Here is a 19,274-nt window from a genome sequence, read left to right as displayed (position 1 = left end):
GCCAGGGCACATAGAAAGGCTTTAAGCAGGACAGTGACAGGGTCAGACATATGTCCAAAAAATGGGGGAGGCCGCAGTAAGGAGGAAAGGCTGGAGGGGTGAGGCTAAAGCAAGGAGGGAAAGGAAGAGGCTTTGCCTTAATCCCGGAGAGGGTGGACACCGGAGGCCGGCGAGGGCGAGGGGTGGGAAGAAGTAGAAGCGGGGGCAGAACACTGGTAGAACTTGGTCAAGGAGGTGCCCAGTGCCTCCACGAGTTCCATCCAGGCAGCTGTGCACACCGTGCTGCCGGCGGAGGCACGCAGGGCGGGTCAAGTGCAGGCTTGGGAGGTAGCAGGACAGGTGCAGAGGTGGCCTTCTCTGGGGAAGGGCAGCATCAGTGAACGAGCGGATAGGCAGAGGCCTTGGGGACCACAACATGCAGCTGAGAGAGGAAGGTATCACAACCAGGCCACAGGACAAACCAAAACTGAAGGACAGTCTACAGAATACCTGCCCTGAGACAGTGTCACAGACCAGAGGAGGCCAAGGAGACATGACGACTAAAGGTACCCAGCGTCCTAGCTGGGACTGTGGAACAGAAAAGGACGTCCGCACAGGAACTGAAATCGGAATGGAGTGTGGAACCTAACTGTAACATACCGGTGTTGGCTTCTTGCTTTGGACATGGTACCATGGTTATGTAAGATGTCATTGTTGGGGGAACTGGGTGAGGGGTAAACACTCTGTATCATCTTTGCAACTTTTCTGTAAACCTACAATTATTCAAAAATAAAATGCTTATTAAAAAAAAAGGCTACAGGATTCCTGGTCCCAGGATTGACTCTCCTGAGAAAAAGAAATGGGGGAGGGGTGTCAAGAAGGGGAGTAGGCCTGGCCCAGAACGAGAGGTGCTCGGATCTGCACGCTGGTGGATCCCAGCACGTGTGCTGAACTCTCTGAGGGGCTCAGGAGGGAGAGCAGGCCCTGGGGCTCTGAGGGTGGGATCATTTCCCAAACCAGGGCTCCTCACACTTTCCCAAAGTTTCCCAGGGACATCTGAGGACACAGATACAAGCCTTCACTGAAGCCTCATTTATTTTCACCTTGAGGAGTCATGCCAGATCGGCCCTCTACTCCAAAACAGTTCAGCGGAGCCTCGGTTCTCGAACTCCATTCCTTCCAGAAGGCGGTTCGAGAAGCGATTTGTTGAAAACCGAATCATATTTTCCCATGAGAAATAATTTGAATTGAATTAATTCATTCCAGACCCCCAAATGATTCCCTGTTTTAACCTTTCTTATATACAGCACATGTCTAATATACTGTTTAATCTATAAACAAACATTTTTCTTCGATTGATGGAACCACCCCCTACTGGCCTTGAACGAGTCACTTCAGCACTCCTTCCAGGGGTGTCTTTCAGGGGGTCAGCGTGCAGCATCTTTGCTTTTTCTCATGCCCCTGCCTCCGAAACTGTCACCGCTCGAACTGCTCTTCTTTCATGCAAATCAACTACAGTTTGCTACCCCTTCCACTGCCTGTGATCCTTGTTTCATGAGCACGATCACACCCTAGCAACATCAGCACCCTGGATGGCCTCTTTATGTTTTAACATTGTGCCAATCATCCATCTGGCCAGTAACAAAAACAAAAAAACCACAAAAACATTCACAGCACAATTTCCTGAGATGTTAACTTGAGGTTTAGCATTAACTTGAGGTTTAGCGTAAACTGACTCACAGTAACGCATTCTCTCCTTTGTTTGTGGCCCGAGAGACGCTTTCTGTCACAGTGATGTATCAGCAGGAAAGGGTATCAGGTTTGACAACTGAGACATTTTTTCCATGAACAACTTGGTCGCGAACTGAATTGTTCAAGACGGGAGACGTTCGAGAACTGAGGTTTGCACTTTTAATTTTACAGTTCCCGCTGCGTTCCCCGGGGCTATCTCGTGCACTAGTATGAAACGCCCAAATACAAAAATTAAGCATGAAACCACAAGAGTGGATACGCTGACCTTGAGAGAGTGGGGAGGAGAAAGGACTGAACCCTCCTGAGTAACAGCGGAAGAGGAGGAGGAGAGGGAACCAAAGCATACCTGGTCCTATAACTGGCTAGGCACTGTGCCAGGTGCTCACCTCATGCATTCGTGTTGCGTGTTTTTTCACTTACTCATTCTTTTTTCTTTTTCTTTTTAGAGAGAGTTGGGGGGTTGGGGGAGAGAAACATTGATTTGTTGCCTCCCATACACACCATAACTGGGGACCAAACCCACAACCTGGGTATGTGCCCTGACCAGGAATCGAACCCTCGGCCCTTCAGTGTATGGGAGGACGCTCCAACCAACCGAGCCACACCGGCCAGAGCTGACTCATTCTTTTTGCAAGTATTATTGTGCCTACTATGTGCAGCACTGTCTAGGTGGATCCACCAGGGAACAGACAGGCAGCCGTCCTCATGTCAGTGCCAGACTGTGGGAAGTGCTGAGGAGAAAAGCCAGCAGGGAGGGGGCAGCTCTCGGCAGGTGGCCAGGAAAGCCTGTATGAGAAGGTGACGTCTGCGTCAGGACTGGAAGGAAAGGAGGCTGCTTTGCAGACGTTTCCTCACTCGTTTTTCACAGCTTTGGGGGGTGATCATTCGCCCTATTTTACAGATGAGAAAAGTGAGTCTTGAAAAGGTAAAATGATTGACTTAAGGTCACCTGGAAAATAGCGGGGAAATTGGGAGAGTGTAAGGCTGCACCGGGCCATCGGCTGCTCCAGGGAAGGTGATGAGGAGCACCTCTGCCCCCTACCCCACCCCCAGCCCAGGCCCTAGCAGACGGACATCACTAATTGATTGAATCCACCACACCTCTCCTCCCTGCTGAAGCCAGATTTCCAAGTCCTCAGAACAGCCAATCAACAAGCGTCCTGGAGGTGGCTGAAGGTCACAGGGGACCTAGGGGGAGAGGACTGAGGGGGGGGGGCATCTTTCAGGTTCTGAGGAGCACTTTGCTACCCCGCCCATACCTTCTTAAGTTGATCACGTTTAAGAGATATGAATGGGTAGGATGGACCCTCACGCCCCACCGAGGGCACTGGGTGGGCAGAGGAAGAGGGTGGGTTGGTCAAGGGGATGAACCTCCCACTCGATCAGCCCAGCACAGCTCAGAGCTGCATTTAGTGACGAACTGGGTCCGGCTGCCCCACCCCAGTCACCCTGGAACCCCTCCCTCCGCAGTCAGAGTGCTCCTCTAAGCTGAGAAACACGTTTGGCGGGGCCAAAAGGGGCTCTACCCACCCGCTCCCTTCTCCCCTCTTTCCACATGAAGGGAAACATTTCAGGTTGAAGAAATGACTCATTTTCCCTAGAGGCCAAGGCCAGGCTGAGGCAGGAGCCTTCAGGCCGCTACTCGGCTGCCTGCGCTGGCTGACATGTCTCGGGGCCCCAGGAAGGCGGGGGACGAATGGGAGCAGAGAGGCAGAGACCAGGGGCTAGCGGGTGTGCCTGTCTGCGCACCCAGCCTCCGGCGTATCACCAGGTGTCACCTGACACTGCGCAGATGGAACCTGATGGAGAAGAACAGCTCCTCTGGACTTTCCTGAATGATCTTCAGGGCTGACTCACTGCCACCTGGGGGCAGCAAGAAAACTCCAAGTCACCGGGGAAAACGGGGCCTCGGAAGAAATCTCTTCAACAGAGGGACTGGAGCTCGCCAGCAGAAATGCTCACTGGTGTTTTGTTCTTTAAGGAAACACACTGCCCAATTGATAGGGGTCAGAGCTGGTTGCAATGTGCAGTTTCCTATATTAAATCCTATTTCTCCTCTAGCTGGCGTTAATGCTTAGAGATGTGTCCCTGGTAACGATATGAACAATAAACTGACTCCAGGACTACCCATCTGGCACAGGGAAGTCTGCTCTCCATCCAACCGTAGCCCTGTGAAGGTGCACCCTCCCTCCACTCGTCAACTGGGCATCTGCTGAGAGCAAGTGTGCCAAGAAACCCAGGGTCTGTCCCCGAGGACGTCCCCTCCAGGACAGAGAAGTAACAGTCGCAATCAAAGGCCATAAGTGTCCAGAGGACAGAACAGGGCCAGCTCAGCTAGCTCAAGCTTGCTTCCAGCTGCCTGGCCCCTCCCGAAAGAGTACCACCTGCTCCCCTCTGGAGAGCCCCCCAGATGGGGTTCCGGAGCAACCTTCTTCTCACCCTCCTTTGCTGGCCTCCTCTCTCTTTGCTGCTGAAAGACAGCCTTTCTGAGCCATAAGCACCCCACCTTCCACCCTGAAGTCGGACATTGCACAGGGCCCTGCAAAAGCAGACTCTGGAGTCAGCCCGAATGCTGGCTCGAAGCTGTGTGGCCTTGGCCCAGTCTCCCTGCCCCAGCAAGCCTCAGCTTCCTCGTGGGCAACGATGACACAACTGGACCCCTCTCTTCAGAGCTAACCCCATCAAATGAGCCCATACACAGGTTGCTCCCTGCGTGTGGTCCCTTCCTCCTGCTCCACGGAGCAGACAGGCAAGAGACACGGAGGGCAGGTGTTCTAAGAGCTGCACGGGGTCCTGGCACTGTCCCGTTGTCAGCCAGAGGCTCAAGGTCCCTGCTTCTCTGCGAAGCCATTAGAGGCTTTCACCAGCCGACCTGGTTTCTAACCTGCTGTCCATTCCCCGCCGTGCCAAGGTTTCCGTGACCGAGCTCCCTACTCTGACTTGTCCCAAACTTGCCCCACCCTGACCCAACAGGATAGCAGGACCAGGCCCTCTCAGCCTTCATCTTTCTTCCATCCAATGTTCTCAGCCCATGATCGCTTTCTAGTCTCCATCACCACACAGCACGGAGCTCCCTGAGCAAAAACGCCCATGCTGGGGACAGCGGGAAGCTCAGGAGGGGCCACAAAGTGGGGGGCGGAGAAGGGGATGGCAGGGGCAAGAGAACACACTTCCTGCGTGCCTCGTATGTGTCAGAGTGAGAAGGGCTCAGGGCCTGGGGTGTGGGTACAGAACCTCAGGAAACTGTGGTGTGTGTGTGGAGGGGCAGGGTGCTTGGTCTCTAGGAGAGCAGGGGACCCAGTCCCCAGAAGGAAGTTAGGCCCAGGTTCCAAGGTCCAGGGACAATTCCCAGGCAGGCTCTGAAACCTGTCGAGGAAAAGGGGGGCCTGAACCCAACAGAGAAAATGTGAGTTCGGATACAGAGAAGAGGTTCATGACTAGGCGCTCTGGCTACCTTGGATCCCAGGAGGGGGAGTCTGAGTCCAGGGTGGGAGGTAGGAAGAGACCTGCCAAGCTACAAGCTCATTTCATTGAACATCCCAGAGGTCTAATTTGCCAGACAGGGTTAACTGTGGAAGAAAAGGGACATCTTAAATGGCAGCCAGCAGTTTCCAGTTCAAGAGGTTTGGGGGAGGAGCATCTCCCTACTTCTGGGAAGACCCCATTGACAGAGGCCCAGGCTTTGGCCCTGCCTCCTTTTCCTTCACGGCAGGGCATCTCCTCTGGTCCCTGGCCCACTCCCACCCCTGCCCAGTGAGGGCTGTTTGTGCACAGTGGCTCCAGCTCCCACCCCCAGCCCCACTTCTGTGGACACCTTCAAAGGCTGGGGAGGCCCAGGGGTCACAGGGAAAGAATCTGAGGTCAGAGCACAGCCCCTCCCTTGTGAGATGCTGCAAGGACAGAATCTGTGCCTGTAAAGCTTCCCTTCCTCTGAAGCCACCAGCCAGCGTTGGGGTGGGGGAGGGAGCGCAGCCACCAGAAGACCTGGGAGAAGGACTCTACAAAAGCAGTTACCCTGGGACAGGAGTCCCTGCCACTGACCCACAGCAGCTCACACACCTTTCCGGGCTCTGTTCTCACCTGGCAAAGCAATGGGCTGGATCCCCTGCCCCATCCCAATCAATCACCAAGCCCCGGCATTTCTACCCCTCAGCATCTCCATCTGCTTCTCCCTTGCCCCTATGGGCCACATCCATTCTCCCCCCTCCCCAAGCCCATCCCCACTCAGCAGCCAGAGCGAGTTCATTAGATGGCAAGTCAGACCCTGTCATCTCCCCTGCTGGCACCCCTTGCAGAACTCAGGGAGCCCTCCTCTCTGCCAGTTATAAAGGTTTCCCTTTCTTTCTTTGCGGGCTTAAATGGGGTCATCTGGCAGAAGAAAATAAAACCTAAAGTTTATTGATTTGAAAACACAAGTGCACGGAGGCATAAGCGCGCGCGCGCGCGCGCACACACACACACACACACACAGCTTTCTAGTCCTCTTGGGATGAAACCCAAATCTCTCACCTGCTCTACACGGCCCCATGGTACCCAGTCCCTGGTGACCCCCTCAGCCTCACTTGGCTCACTTTTGCCCTTGTTTTCTACTCCAGCTATACTGAACATGCTATAGGTCACCCACCTCGGGGCCTTTGCACATACTCTCTTGGCCTAGAAGCTTTACTCTCTATCATTTTACCTGGTTAACACTTAACCCCCCCTTGGTGCAAATCCCTAGAGACCCCAAATCCCTTCCAATCCCACCCGTGCCAGGTGCTGGGAGGACAGAAAAGACAAGACAGGCGGGGCTCTGCTCTTGAAGAAGTCCGCCTAGTGGCAGGATGTGGCACCAGGCAGGACTGTATGGTAGGCATAGGTCCCAGCACATTACAAGAATTACATTGCTTGTTTAAACCACTCTGTGAGTTTGGGACTACTATTATTCCCGTTTACTTCTGCAGAAACAGAGAATTGATCAATCTGCCTGAGGTTGCTCAAGCAAATGGCAGAGCTAAAACCTAGGCAGGCTGACCCCAGAGCTCAAGCTCTTGATCTGTGTCGGTGCAAAGACAAGACGGAGCAGGAGAGTTCGCCGTCTGCCTGAGGTGACTGGTGCTCGGATAGAAGGCAGTGGGGTTGGGGGTGAAGAGGGCAGGAGGAACTCATGCTGGGTGGGCCGGGGGGGGGATGGTCAAGAAAGTGTCTGAGAACAGCTATAGAAAGAGGAATAGCCCTAACAGGTTCGGGACACCTGTCAATGTTGCCGTCAGTGACATCTACCTCTATGAGCGGAGAACTGAACACACACCATTCGTGCTGGGAGCAGATCTCTCATTTAATGTCTGCGACCACCCCGAGCAGAGGTTGTTATCCCCACTTTACAGATGGGTAACCCGAGCCTCAGAGAGGAAATTTCACCTGCTAAAAGGGCCTTTACAACAAATCAGTGGTGGGTCCAAGATTCAAGTTCAAGTTGACCCCACAGCCCCTGCTCTTAACCCCTGGGCCACACTACACAGACAGGAATCAGTGAGTGTGTGGTAAGGATCTGATGCGGAAGGGGGGACCACCCAACGTTCCATCCTGGGCCTGTAGTCAGTGTCTGTATGCTTCATGCATGCACACGTGCATGCACACACACACGCACGCACACGCACACATACGTAAGCAGCAGCAAGGTGGGCCGACAGAGAGAATTTCCTCACCTCCGTGCCTAACTGCGTTCGCCAGAACTAGGAAACCACTTCAGGGAAGGCTGAACGCGGACGTGCTTTCCAGCTCTTCTCCAGGCTCAGGACAGAACTGCAACAGTAATAACATTAACAAGAGCTCCCGCGAACTGAGAGGCTCTGTGTGCACCAGCCGATGAGCTTTACAGCTTTACAGAAATATTCCAACTGCTCTTCATACCAGCGTGAGAAAGGTGTTGCTTTATCCTGTTCCACGCAAAAGAGAACCGAGGCTCAGAGATGGCCACTGGCCCAGGGTCACTTATCTGGGACTAAGTGGCAAAGCTGGGACTAAGATCCAGGTCTGTCTGGCTCCAAAATCCACATTTTAACCAGAAGGAGCACTAGATGACAAGTCACAGAATCAGGGTCCAAGTGCTGCTGCGAACCCCCTGTACAGCCTCAGGCAAGTCTCTTCCTCTTTCCTAGCCTGGGTCCCCACAAGGAGGTTGCCTAAGTCCCACCTCCACCCTTCTGTGGCTCTGTGAACTCCCTTGCCCTACCCTTCTCTTCACCCACCACCCTGGAAGCCCAGCAAATGCCAAATAACCATCCATTTGACACTCAGGGGCACAGAAAAATGAAGTGTGGCCTTCCCCTGGCTGCCTGCTGCCTCAGATATTAGCCTGGGACACCCAGAAACCACAAAACCACAGGATTCCCTGAAGTGCTAGGAGCAGCAGCCTAAAGGGCAGAGGGGCTGGGCATCCCCTTGTGGCCATCACTTCCGCTGTCCTCACTTCTGAGCAGGGTGCGCGGAAGTGGGGGAGGCAGGCTTTGGCTCTGTGTGCCCTTCCGGCATCATTTCTCTGGGTCGCCGGGCCTGGCAGTGGGAATGTGGTCACCCTGGGAGAGTCCTGAGCTCACCCTAGAAGTCTGAGTTCAAGTGGAAGTTTTACGACAAATCTGACTCCAAAGGCAACTTGTGCCCACCGTGCTCTGCTGCCAGAATGTCCCGCAGTCTCTGCCATGCCCTGTCCCCCTCTCTTCCATCCTCTAAAATCCCCAATCCTTGACTAAACATAAGCCTTCTTGCTCTCAGGAAGGACAGGTGAATGTACTGAGCTCACTCCCACCCAACACTGGCCTCCCTGCCTCACTCCTGCCCCCTACAGTCCACCCTCCAAACAGCAGCTGGGGACCTGCTAAAACAAAACAAACCGAGTCATTCCCCTCCTTGAGCCCTGCTGTGCTTTCTCATCACTCTTAGGATGAAATGCCAACATCTGCCATGCCTAACAAGGCCCTGTATGACCTGGCCCCTCCATGCCCACCTCTTCCTACACCTTTCCCCCTTGCTTCCTCTGCCCAGTCACATTGGCCTTCTTGCCACCCATAACAGGCCAAATCCCTCATCCCTGTCTCAGGCCCTTTGCACTTGCTGCTCCTCTGCTCAGAACTCTCCTCTCCCACATCTCTGTCCAACTGCCATCTCCTCAGCCTTCAGGTCTGAGCTCAGATGTCACCTCCTTCCTTGCCCACCCATCTAGGGTAGTCCCCTCCTCAGCTCACAGTCACTCTCCACTGCATCTCTCTTTTATTTTCTCTCCTTTCTCTGAAGCGCTGTTTCAGTTGGTTGGAAGCCTGTGTAGTCCATGGCTTCCTCCCCGAGAATATAACTCCTTAAGAGCAGGGATTTTGAGGCCCCATTCACTTCGGTCCCCACAATGAGGCTGGATCTCATTTCATCCTTACAACCCTGCAGATGAGGATGCTGGAACTCAGAGAGGTGAAGTGACTTGCCCAGAGTCACAGAGCCAAGAACCGGCAGAATTCACACCCAGGTCTACCTGGTGTCAGGGCCAGCTCTGCAAAGCCTTCTTCATGGATGGGGTTTCAACAGCCAGGGGCCCGTGCTGGGGGGCTCTCACCAGGGAGGGCTGATTCGCAATGAGCCTCTTAGGGAGGGTTCCACTTTCTCAGATGGTCCTTCCTTGGAGATAATGGGACAGCTGGGGCTCACCAGCGAGGCAAGTTCCACCCTGGAGGTGGGGAAGCACAGAGCAAATGGCTCCCAAATGAGGGGAGACCACCAGAAACTAGGGAAACCATCAACCTACCCCATGTTCTGCAGAAGGGGAAACTGAGGACCAGGGAGGGGAAGGACTTGCTGAAGATCACACAACCAGTCAGTGGTCACACAGCCTCACAGCCTGGGCGCTCCTCCCAGACTTGATGGATGCCAGGTGAGACTCAAAGCCCAGGGTCTAGGCGGAGTGCCCACCCGGAGCTGCCAGGCCCCGAGGGCAGTGGCGGGGCACAACAGAGTGGCTCTGAAGCAGTAAGACAAAGAAAGGACTCAAATTCCTTCCTTCTGTCAAACATTCATCACAGTTTTCCTCTAGCCTTGGGCAGGTGGGCAAAGAGGTGAACAATATACTCTGAAAATGGAACACCCTCCCATCATGAGGCAGATCCTAGGAAAGTTAAACACACATGACTCTCTGACCTCTGACCTCCCCTCCTAGGTACCTGCCCAAGAGAAGTGGGTGCTTAGGTCCGCAAAGAGACACACAGGACTGAAGGTCACAGCAGCCCAGACTGGAATCCGCCCAAACGTCCTCCGTGGCCACTGACACGTGCGCCCACCCAGCGGGATCCAAGGCAGCCTAGGAAAGGAGCAGATCCTGGTCCGGCGGCAGCGTGGACGAACTAAAAATATTCAGTGTTGACTGAAGCTAAAGAAAACCAGACCAAGAGTACATGAATTCATATGGATCAAGTTCAAAACCAGGCAAAACTAGAGTGACAGAAAGCAGGTCACTGGCTGCCTGGAAAGGGAATTAATGGACAGGGCACATGGAAACTCTGGGAGGTAGAAATGTTTGTTCTCTGTTTTGATCGAGGTGGTAGCTACACAGGTGTGTACATCCGTAAAAACCCAGCTGTGCAAGGTATGTGCGTCTTACGTAAGTAAATTACACCACAATTTTTAAAACGCATGGTCTTGCTCGCGGGAAACACAGGGAGTAGCAGAACCAGGGCTGGCCTGTGGTTCTTACTGTCGTGCTCATAAGAGAGGCTGAGATCCACTGAGACCCCTGGGTGTCCGGGATGGAGCTAGGTCCTTATGAAACAGCATCTGGTTAAACTCTTGCAACTACTGTACAAAACAGGCTCCAACAGCTCCAGATTAGAGATGAGAAAAACAAAGCGTGGAGAGGCGGTAACACACTGGTCCAACATGATGTAGCAAAACACAAGGCAGCTGGGTTTGAACCCGGGCCGCTGGTCTCCAAGGCCCACGCCCCCTCCTCTGCCTGCTGGAGGAAACACCTCATGTCCTCGGTGGTTCTGTGAAAGCTGCTTAGGAAATGCATCCTTCCTCTCCTTTCCGCCTCCTCCACCTCCCTCGCCCCTCTCACGGCAGCTCATCGCTGAGGTCATTTCTGCCCTGGACCTCCGCCCAGTAAGAAGGAACCCCAGCGGCTGGGCAGCTGTGTGTGTCTGGAGGGGGGCTGTTGACCAAGGGGCTTTGTCAAAAACCGGACTCCCCCAGCCCAGTCAGTGACCCCTGGACACCAGGAGGACTTGAGGTTACAGTCCCCAGCCTTGGCCCCAGTTCCCAAGTGACGCAACGCAGTGTCCAGATTCTGGGAACCAGAAAATGTTTATTTGGAATAACCACCACCACTATTTATTCAGTTCTTATCCTGTGCCAAGAATCGTCAAGAGTTATCTCATCCATCCTCACCAAAATAGGTACATTAGGATTTCATTTTATAGATGGAGAAACCAAGCTCAGAGGCGGCCAGTGACTTGCCCACGGTCCCACAGTGAGGAAGTGGTAGAGCTGGGATTCAAACCCAGGTCTGGCCAACTTACTGTCCGACCTCTGAGTCAGAGAATTATGCTTGTAATCCTACATGCCATATGAAAAGACCCCCGAAGTCAGTCTGTTCCAGCCATGTCATTTTACAGGTGAGAAAACTGAGGCCCGGGACGGGAGAATGCTCAGGGTCAAGTGAAACATTAATGGCAGGGCTCGGGCTGGAAACCAGATCTCCGATCTTGGCCTTACGTTCAATGACCAGATCACAGCACCAGAGCAGGCCACGTGCACCTGGATGGGCAGCAGTGGGAGGCAGGCATGGAGGCGGGAGGCTCTGGTTCCAGGCAGAGGTAAATATTGACATGTCGGTGTTTACACTGTAACCCTACTCCTCCTGGCTGTCACCCCACGCCTGCCCTCCAGCCTTCCCCTCCAAGGAGGCAAGGAGTGTCTGGGGAGGGGCATGGGGGAGAGGAGGCTTCTGGGCCAGGGGCATTTCCTCATGCCCATGGGGGTGTGTGTTCAGAAAGTCTGGGCCATTCCCAGTCAGGGGGCTGGGGCCTCTGGGCAGTGCCAGGAACTGGGGAGATGGGGGTCTGGGCTGGGAGTCATAGGGTTTAACTCCTAGCTCAGCTACTAACTGGCAATGGGACCCAAGAACAGTCAGTGAATGGGGAGAAAAGGGTGTTACTGTCAAGTGCTAGGTAAAGGTGAAAGACAAAAAATAAAAATAAAAATCAGTATTAGCCTGGCCAGCATCCAGCCCCAGTCAGCAACCAAGGCCTTTGGTCACCGCCTAACAGGCCCACCCCCATCCCCAGGGGCCTTTCCCAGGAAGGCAGAGTTTCTGCTAAATTGAGAGGCAGCTTGGGACTGAGGCCAGAATGTGAATGAATCAGGGGGCCACTGCCTAGTATCAGTCCTTAATTCCCTAAGCAGTCTTTGAGATCCATCTTTTACGGCTCTCTAGTGGGGATAAACCTACTTCCTTGGGCTGGTGTGAAGACCGAAGAGGTTACATTTAAGTGCCAGACAAATGCTGGATGCTCATTTTGCCCACCTTTAAAATGGGGGATCTGAATCAGAAGGCTATGAATCCTCCCTTTATTTTTATTTATTTATTTTAGAGAGCGAGAGAAAGGGAGAGAGGGGGGAAGGAGGAAGGGAAAGGGAAAGAGAAAGAGAAAGAAAGAGCTCGATTTGTTGGTCCACTTATCTCTGCACTCACTGGTTGCTTCTTGTAAGTGCACTGACCGAGGATCGAACCCACAGCCTTGGCACATCTAGATGATGCTCCAACCAACTGAGCTGCCCAGCCAGGGCCTGAATTTTCTTTTAATGCAAGCACTCTGTGGTTTTAAGTAGACCTAGCAGCCAGGCTCACCTCCCTGTCTCTGGGTCCTGAAGTTAGATCATCTCTCAGATAATTTCCTGAATGTTCTCCACAAACTTGCTCCTTTGTTTCCATCTCCCCCTCAGAAACCCCCCAGGAGCCCTCAGAGAGCCAAGACAGGCCTGCGGATATCCCAGCTACCCCTGCCCTCAGGGGCCCCTAAAAGGACAGAACTCCCACGCCCCAGACAGTGGGGTTCAATTAACACTGTTTGTTCATTAAACTTTGCCCCCCAGACTATAATTCTTTAGAGGACAGGAGAATGTCTCCTTGTTTTAATCTCCCTAAAGCTTGGCACCTGGGAAGCATTCCATTCCACTAACTAAAGCTCAAATGCCATCTCCTCTGGGAAGCCTTCCCTGATTCACACCCATGGCCAGGGTGACTCTGGAGCTGTATCCTCAGGTTGGTACTTATAATTTCCTACCTTGTTCAGAGGTCTTCGGGAACTTGGCTTCTTCTCCTCTAACAGATTAAAGTTCCTTCAGGCCAGGAGCCCCGCCGGTTATATGTATGACAGGATGCAGGGAAGAAGGTCAGTGTCCACAGGAAAAGGGGCTTTGTGGGACCTCTGGGGAGACAGCCTCCTTGTCTTTTTACTGCCCATTTTGGGCAGCATGATGAGGGTGTGGTATGGGGTGAAGAGGGCAGTGACTGAGAGAGCAGACAACTGTCTCTCCCAGCGCCACTCCAGCAGTCTCCTAACTGGTTTCCCAGCCACCAGCACCCCCCCATCACCCCTCCTTCACCAATTCTCCACAAAGTAGCCTGGGTGACCATCTCAAAATGCAAATCTGCCACTTCATTCCCTCACTCTGAACTCCGGAGTGGCTCTCCATGCCCTTAAGATGGAGCCCCCAAATTTTAAGACCCTCCCTGCATGTACCCGCCCCTGGCCACCTCCCAAGCATTGTCTTCAGAGCCTCCAGACAAATTAATTCTTGAACACACCATGTTTTTGCCCATCTTGCACACAACTGCTCCTTCTGCCCGGAATGTTCTGCCAGGCCCCATTCATTCCTTAGGCCACAGCTTTAATGTCATGTCCTCAGAGAGCCTCTTCTGATCCCTAGGCCAGGTTCCCCTATCTGCTCCATAGCACCCCGCACGTCTCCTTGGTAACAGTAATTGCACTTGCAATTTCCTGCTCCGTATCTGCCTGTCGGCCAGACTGTGGGAGAGAGACCTATCGGCCTCATTCACACTGACCGCAGCCCTAAAGCCCCATCTTATACTATGCCTGGCAGATTTGTTTGGTGAACGAATGAAGGCTGAACGAATGAAGAAGCACTGTGACTATAGCAGAGGTGTTCACTTAGTTCACGGATAAGAAAAAAATTGAGAAGAAACACAAAAAGTCATAAACGGTGGCTGATGGTTCCTCCCTCACTCTAGATATCAAAGCGTGGACTTTAGCCACGCTGGTTATCTCGGCTAATGCCTGAAACTTTCTGCCAAACCCACCCTGTAGCCTTCTTGCCCCTCTAATCCCAATCCTACCCTGACAGGGCCAGGTCTCTCCAATTCTTTCTGAGAAACAATGTATTTATCTGTAACAAAAGTTAACAATATGGCCCAGCCGGTGTGGCTCACTGGACTGAGCATCATCCCATGGACTGAGAGGTCCCCGTTCGATTCCCAGTCAGGGCACATGCCTGACTTGCAGGCTCGATCCTCAGTAGGGGGCATGCAGGAGGCAGTTGATCAATGTTTCTCTCTCATATAGATGTTTCTATCTCTCTCTTCCTTCCTCTCTCTCTAAAAAAATCAATAAAGACTTTTTTTTTAGTTGACAATATGCCTGTTTACCAAAAATTGTAGCAATGCAAGGAAACACGTGTAACCCCGTTACCAGCACAACTCTGACTGCCCAGGGAAAGGTACCCCTGTGCTCTGGGAACCCAGACTGGCATGTGGCTGGCCTCACATCTTCAAATAAAAACATTTCCCCCAAGTTCTTAACAGTCTGAGTTTCTACATTGTATCCTAGATTGTATCCTCATGTTATCCCAAGAAGGGAGCAAATCCCCACCCAGTAGGAAAGGAAGTAGGTGGTACATCCAGTGTTCAAACCCAGGCTCTGGACCCTGTCCTCAACTCAGCCATGTGCAAGGTGATTCCCACCCCTCAGCCATGGCTTTAAGCTCAGCCCCTAGCTTGGATTGTGAAGGAACATTCTCAAGGTGCCACAAGGGCAGACTGGGAACGCTGGGTTGGGCCTCTTTCTTCCCAACCAGTCTGCCTGGTAACCCTCCCAACATCCAGGAGGTTTGTGGCTGCTCTGGCGCGATCTTGCTGTGTGACCCTAGGCAATCTCCTTCACCTCTCTGAGTCTGCTACTGGGTGGCATGCGGATAACTGGAGACAGAAGATATAAAAAGCCTACTTAGAACCTCCAGCCCAAGCCTGCACTGGGCATGGGGTTCCACTCGAGGCCTTTTGGAACAGTACTGACTACCTGCCAAGGGGTTAGAGACCTGGGTGGGAAGCTGGGAACCATCGGGGAGATTCAGCCAGGACAACAGGAAACAGCACACACTCTCCCAGTGAGTCCTGCTAGGAACCCGGGGGCCAGGGGAAACTTGGCCATGCTGGAGGGGAGGGAATGCTGTATTTGTTTAAAACCCATGGAACAGGAGATCCAAGGAATAAACACTTTAGCAGCCCTGAATCACCCCCACCTCAGGAATGAGCACAGGGACTAGCTTTAAGGGAAACCAGAGTGATGAGGAGGGGCGGACCTAAAGGATCTGACATCACCCTCCACCCCACCTACATGCAGGGCAACAATCCATAGTGCAGCCAGCCTAAGCCTTTGCCTTCTGGCCCCAACAATGTCCCTTGGCCACTTTCTCTCCTCTTCCCTGGCTCTCTCCTGCCCAGGTGTCAGGCAAGCCCCACCTGGCCTTTCCAGGAGCATTTCCTGTACTCTCACATCTCTGGTCCTCTCTGCTCACACAGGTCTTCTTCCTACGTCGATGTTCTTCCCAATCCAGATGCCACTGCTCACTGAAGCTTCCTCTCATCTGTCCAGCCAGGAGGATCCCTGGCCTGACATGATATCTCTGCTCTCCTAAAGATATGTCACCTAGCCAGAGGGTCCATGCAGACATTTATGGACTGGTAAAAGCTTCCTTAACATGGTGTTTATGACAGTTTTTTTCCTCCATAACACAGGGCTTGGCACATCGTATATGGCAAGTATTCCATAAACCTTTGCTGAGTGATGGACACATGACTAATTCCATAGGTATCACTGTCTGCCTCCTCTCTCTATAACATGATAAACTTTAATCCTTCTTCCACATTAACATATAGGTCAGCTGTCAGGCAGAACTTCTCAACTTGAGCTTCAGGCAGTACAAGAAAGGCAACTAAGCTGTATTTGAGCAAGGCACTCTCACTGGGTCATCTCACCGAATCCCCACACCATCCAGGGAGATAAGACTTATCTCCTTTCACAGATAAGGAAACTGATACTCAGAGGTGAGGATGCAATTTGACCAAAGTCTCTATGGGGAAGTGGAGGAGCTGGAATTTGAACCCGAATCTGTTTGATGCCAAAGCTTGGGGTCTTCCCGCCAGGCTGGGAGAAGTCTCGGGTTGTAAGGCTCTGAAAAATGTCAACACGGCTAGGTGACCTCTCTTTGGGGGTTTTTAAGGAGAAAAATGTTTTCTTTCAGAGCAATAGGTCAAGTTGGGCTTAAGTCTCACCCCATTTACTTATTTATTTTATTATTGATTTTAGACAGAGACGAAGGGAAAGGGAGAGAGAGATGGAAACATCGATGAGACAGAACATAGACTGGCTGCCTCCTGCATGCCCCCCACTGGGGATTGGGCCCACAACCTGGGCATGTGCCCTGCCTGGGAATCGAATTGGCGACCTCTTGGTGCATGGGTCAATGCTCAACCACTGGGACACACTGACCGGGCTAGTCTCACCCCTTTTATTGCTCATATTCTGAGACCTTAAGTTAAATGCCCATCCACAGGGAATGAGCTCTCTGCCACAGAAACTGTTCCAGGGGAGAGGTTCCAGACCAAGGAGGTAGGTGAATCCAAAATGATCTCTAAATCCCTTTGGGTGTGGAGTCAAATCATAGTTTCATTATTACCGACTCTGGAGAGGCAAGTCGTGGTGGAGCGGGACGCAGATACTGCTGAGGCAAGGAGAAAGGAGAGGGATGTTGTAGGGAGACCCCAGCTCTGGGCAGAGCAAGAGATGACCCTGAGAAGTCACTGGGGCATTCTTCATGTCCACAGGGGGTCTCATCCTGGCCCCACCTGGGCCCCCTCAGGCCTGGCAGTACGTCACAGAGAAGTGGCAGCCACCATAACGGGCATATGCCCTCCTCAGGCCCTGCACCGTGTCTTGTATCCACTTCACAGGGCACAGAACAGTACTAGGAGAGAATCAGAGGGGCCTGTCCATGGGGAAGGAAACCAGAGAGAAGTAGATGGCTTTGGCCCCCATGATGGAGAGGTGATTGAAAGGTCTTGGCTTTCTTCCAGAGACAAGCTCCCCTCTCTAAAACAGCCCTGATAAGCCCAGCCTGGACCAAAATGGGTTTCTCCCCTGGGGCTTCAGAACCGACCCCATGAAATCTCCCTCCCCAGCTCCCTTCTTGAAGCCGTTGCCGATCTCCTCCTCCGAGGACCCATCATGGGAGATGCTGGGGAGACCAGACTGCTGGGCGCAGGGTTCTCAGGTGTCCCCTGGAATCTGACAGCAATCAACCTCGCTGCCCAGCCTCCACTCTCCATCACCTTAGGCCATAGCGGGATCGGTAGTCCCAGAGTGTCCCCAGACCTAGCCCTCTGAACACGCTTAGCGCGGCCACCCACGATGCCCCAAGTCGAGCCTCAGTCCCACACTGACCAGGCGTCCCGGGACACTCAGGGCCAACTGGATCCAGCCGCTTCGGAATTGTCCCCGACCCCCGAACGGACCCATCATGGATAGCTGGGGTCTCCAAGCCCAGCCGGGTCCAGGGACTACCGGACGCCCCAGACCAGAACCTCAATCGAACCGACTCGGCCACCCCTATCCCTCCACACTCGGCCGGGTCCAGCTGCCCAGAACCAAGCTCGGCACGGCCGCCCCCGACGGAACCGAGCGCGGCGCCGCCCGGCGAGCCCCCGTTTGCGCGCCCCCTGACTCCATGCCTTCCCAGAGATGCGGCCGGCGCCCAGCACCCCGGGAACCGGGCAGCCCGAGACCCACTTGGGCGTCGCTGCCGGGGACCGTCGAGGCTGGGCCGTCGCGGCACTCACCATAGCGCGCGCTCCGCTCCGTCGGGCTCCCGGGTCCCGGCCGTGCTCCTCGAACTGCGCGGCTGGCTGGCCCCGGCGGCGCGCTCGGCTCCCCGCGGGCGAGCGCGGCTCTGGCGCCGAGTCCCGGGGGGGCGGGCCCGGCGAGGGGCCAATAGCGGGGCGCGGGGCCCGGGCGGCGAAGCCAATCACACCCGGAGGCCGTCCTCCCTCCACCCCCTTCCCTCCGCCGGCTCCTTAACCCTTGGCGCGCCGAGGCCGCAGCCCGAGCGGCGTGGGGACCGGGGAGCGCGGGCGGGGTCTCCGGCTTCCGGGTGCCGGGTCCCGATCCCACCGAGACCGGCTTTGAGGAGGGGTGGAGTCCGGGAGCCGCTTGGCTGTACCCGGTGCGCTGCGCCGGGAGCCTCGGCGACCTTTGTCTCCTGCCTGGCGCCGGCACGGGAGTGTGACCCGGGGATGCAGCTGCGTGTGTGTTTGTGTGGAGTGTGTGTAAGTGTGTGTTTAAGAAGGGAGGAGAGGAGAGGAGAAGGCAGCAAACGCGGGGGCGGGATGGATCCCGCGTGCCTGAGTGTTTATGTGTGACGGAAAGACAGAGACTGACTATATTTGGGGTTTGTTACAGCGTGTTTCTGTGTGTGTGTGTGTGTGTGTGTGTGTGTGTGTGTGTCCAAGTGAGAGAGGGGCGAGAGAAGAGGGTGGGAGGGAAGCGGAGAGACGGGCCGATGGCTCTCTGTGCCTGTGTGTTTGCACGTCCAAGGGAGAAGCCGTCTCTGTATGTATGCCGTGTAAGTGTGTGCGCAAAGGAGGGAGACAGAAAAAACGTGTGTCGATGTATTTGTATGATGTGTGACCTGCACATTTGGGGCCTATTGCACAGACATGTTGGTGTGGTAGAAAGAGACTTTGTGTCCCTATTGTAAACAGGTGGAGACCACATCCCTGTGGTTGTGTGGTATCCTGTGTGTATGTGTAGGTGTGCACACATGAGGGGCGTGGCTGTGATTCGGTACACTGTATATGCAACTCAGTTTGCAAGAGAGATGAAAGCATGGTGTGTAGTGAAAGTGTGTTTTTATTTGTGTCATGTTGCAGTCATCTTATACTTGTGTTGTTAAGAAAGAGAAACTAATGTGTAATAAATGATCGTTCAGGACAGACAGAGACATCTTGGAAGAGGAGGGGTTTGGGCCTTGAAGGATGTATAAGAGTTCATGAGGCCAGAAGGAAAGAACTGGAATCTTGCCTATCAGCCATGGGGTTGGGGAGTAAGAGGGAGTCAAATTGGCTGGGGACAGAGGTGGATTCTAGGACAAAGGGCACCTACTGCCAGGAGGGGGAGTAGGAGAGGCTGGCAATAGCCCCTGCTCTGGAGCTGACTCAGGACGACTCTGAG

The 19,274-nt window shown here is 53.8% G+C and overlaps 1 protein-coding gene across 1 annotated transcript in view; it reads right to left on the bottom strand.

Moving 5' to 3' along the window:
* Window positions 1–17,938, bottom strand: part of ECE1 (endothelin converting enzyme 1) — a 100,947-nt gene extending 83,009 nt beyond the window's left edge. The window contains exon 1 of the mRNA XM_036256202.1: window positions 17,885–17,938. Within this exon, the coding sequence (XP_036112095.1) occupies window positions 17,885–17,887 (3 nt within the window). The 5' untranslated portion in view covers window positions 17,888–17,938. The remainder of the gene's footprint in view (window positions 1–17,884) is intronic.
* Window positions 17,939–19,274: the final 1,336 nt, after the last annotated feature.

This window comes from Molossus molossus, unplaced genomic scaffold (genome assembly GCF_014108415.1).
Source record: "Molossus molossus isolate mMolMol1 unplaced genomic scaffold, mMolMol1.p scaffold_m16_p_12, whole genome shotgun sequence".
Taxonomy (NCBI): Eukaryota; Metazoa; Chordata; class Mammalia; order Chiroptera; family Molossidae; genus Molossus; species Molossus molossus.
This window is presented reverse-complemented; position numbering and strand designations above follow the sequence as displayed.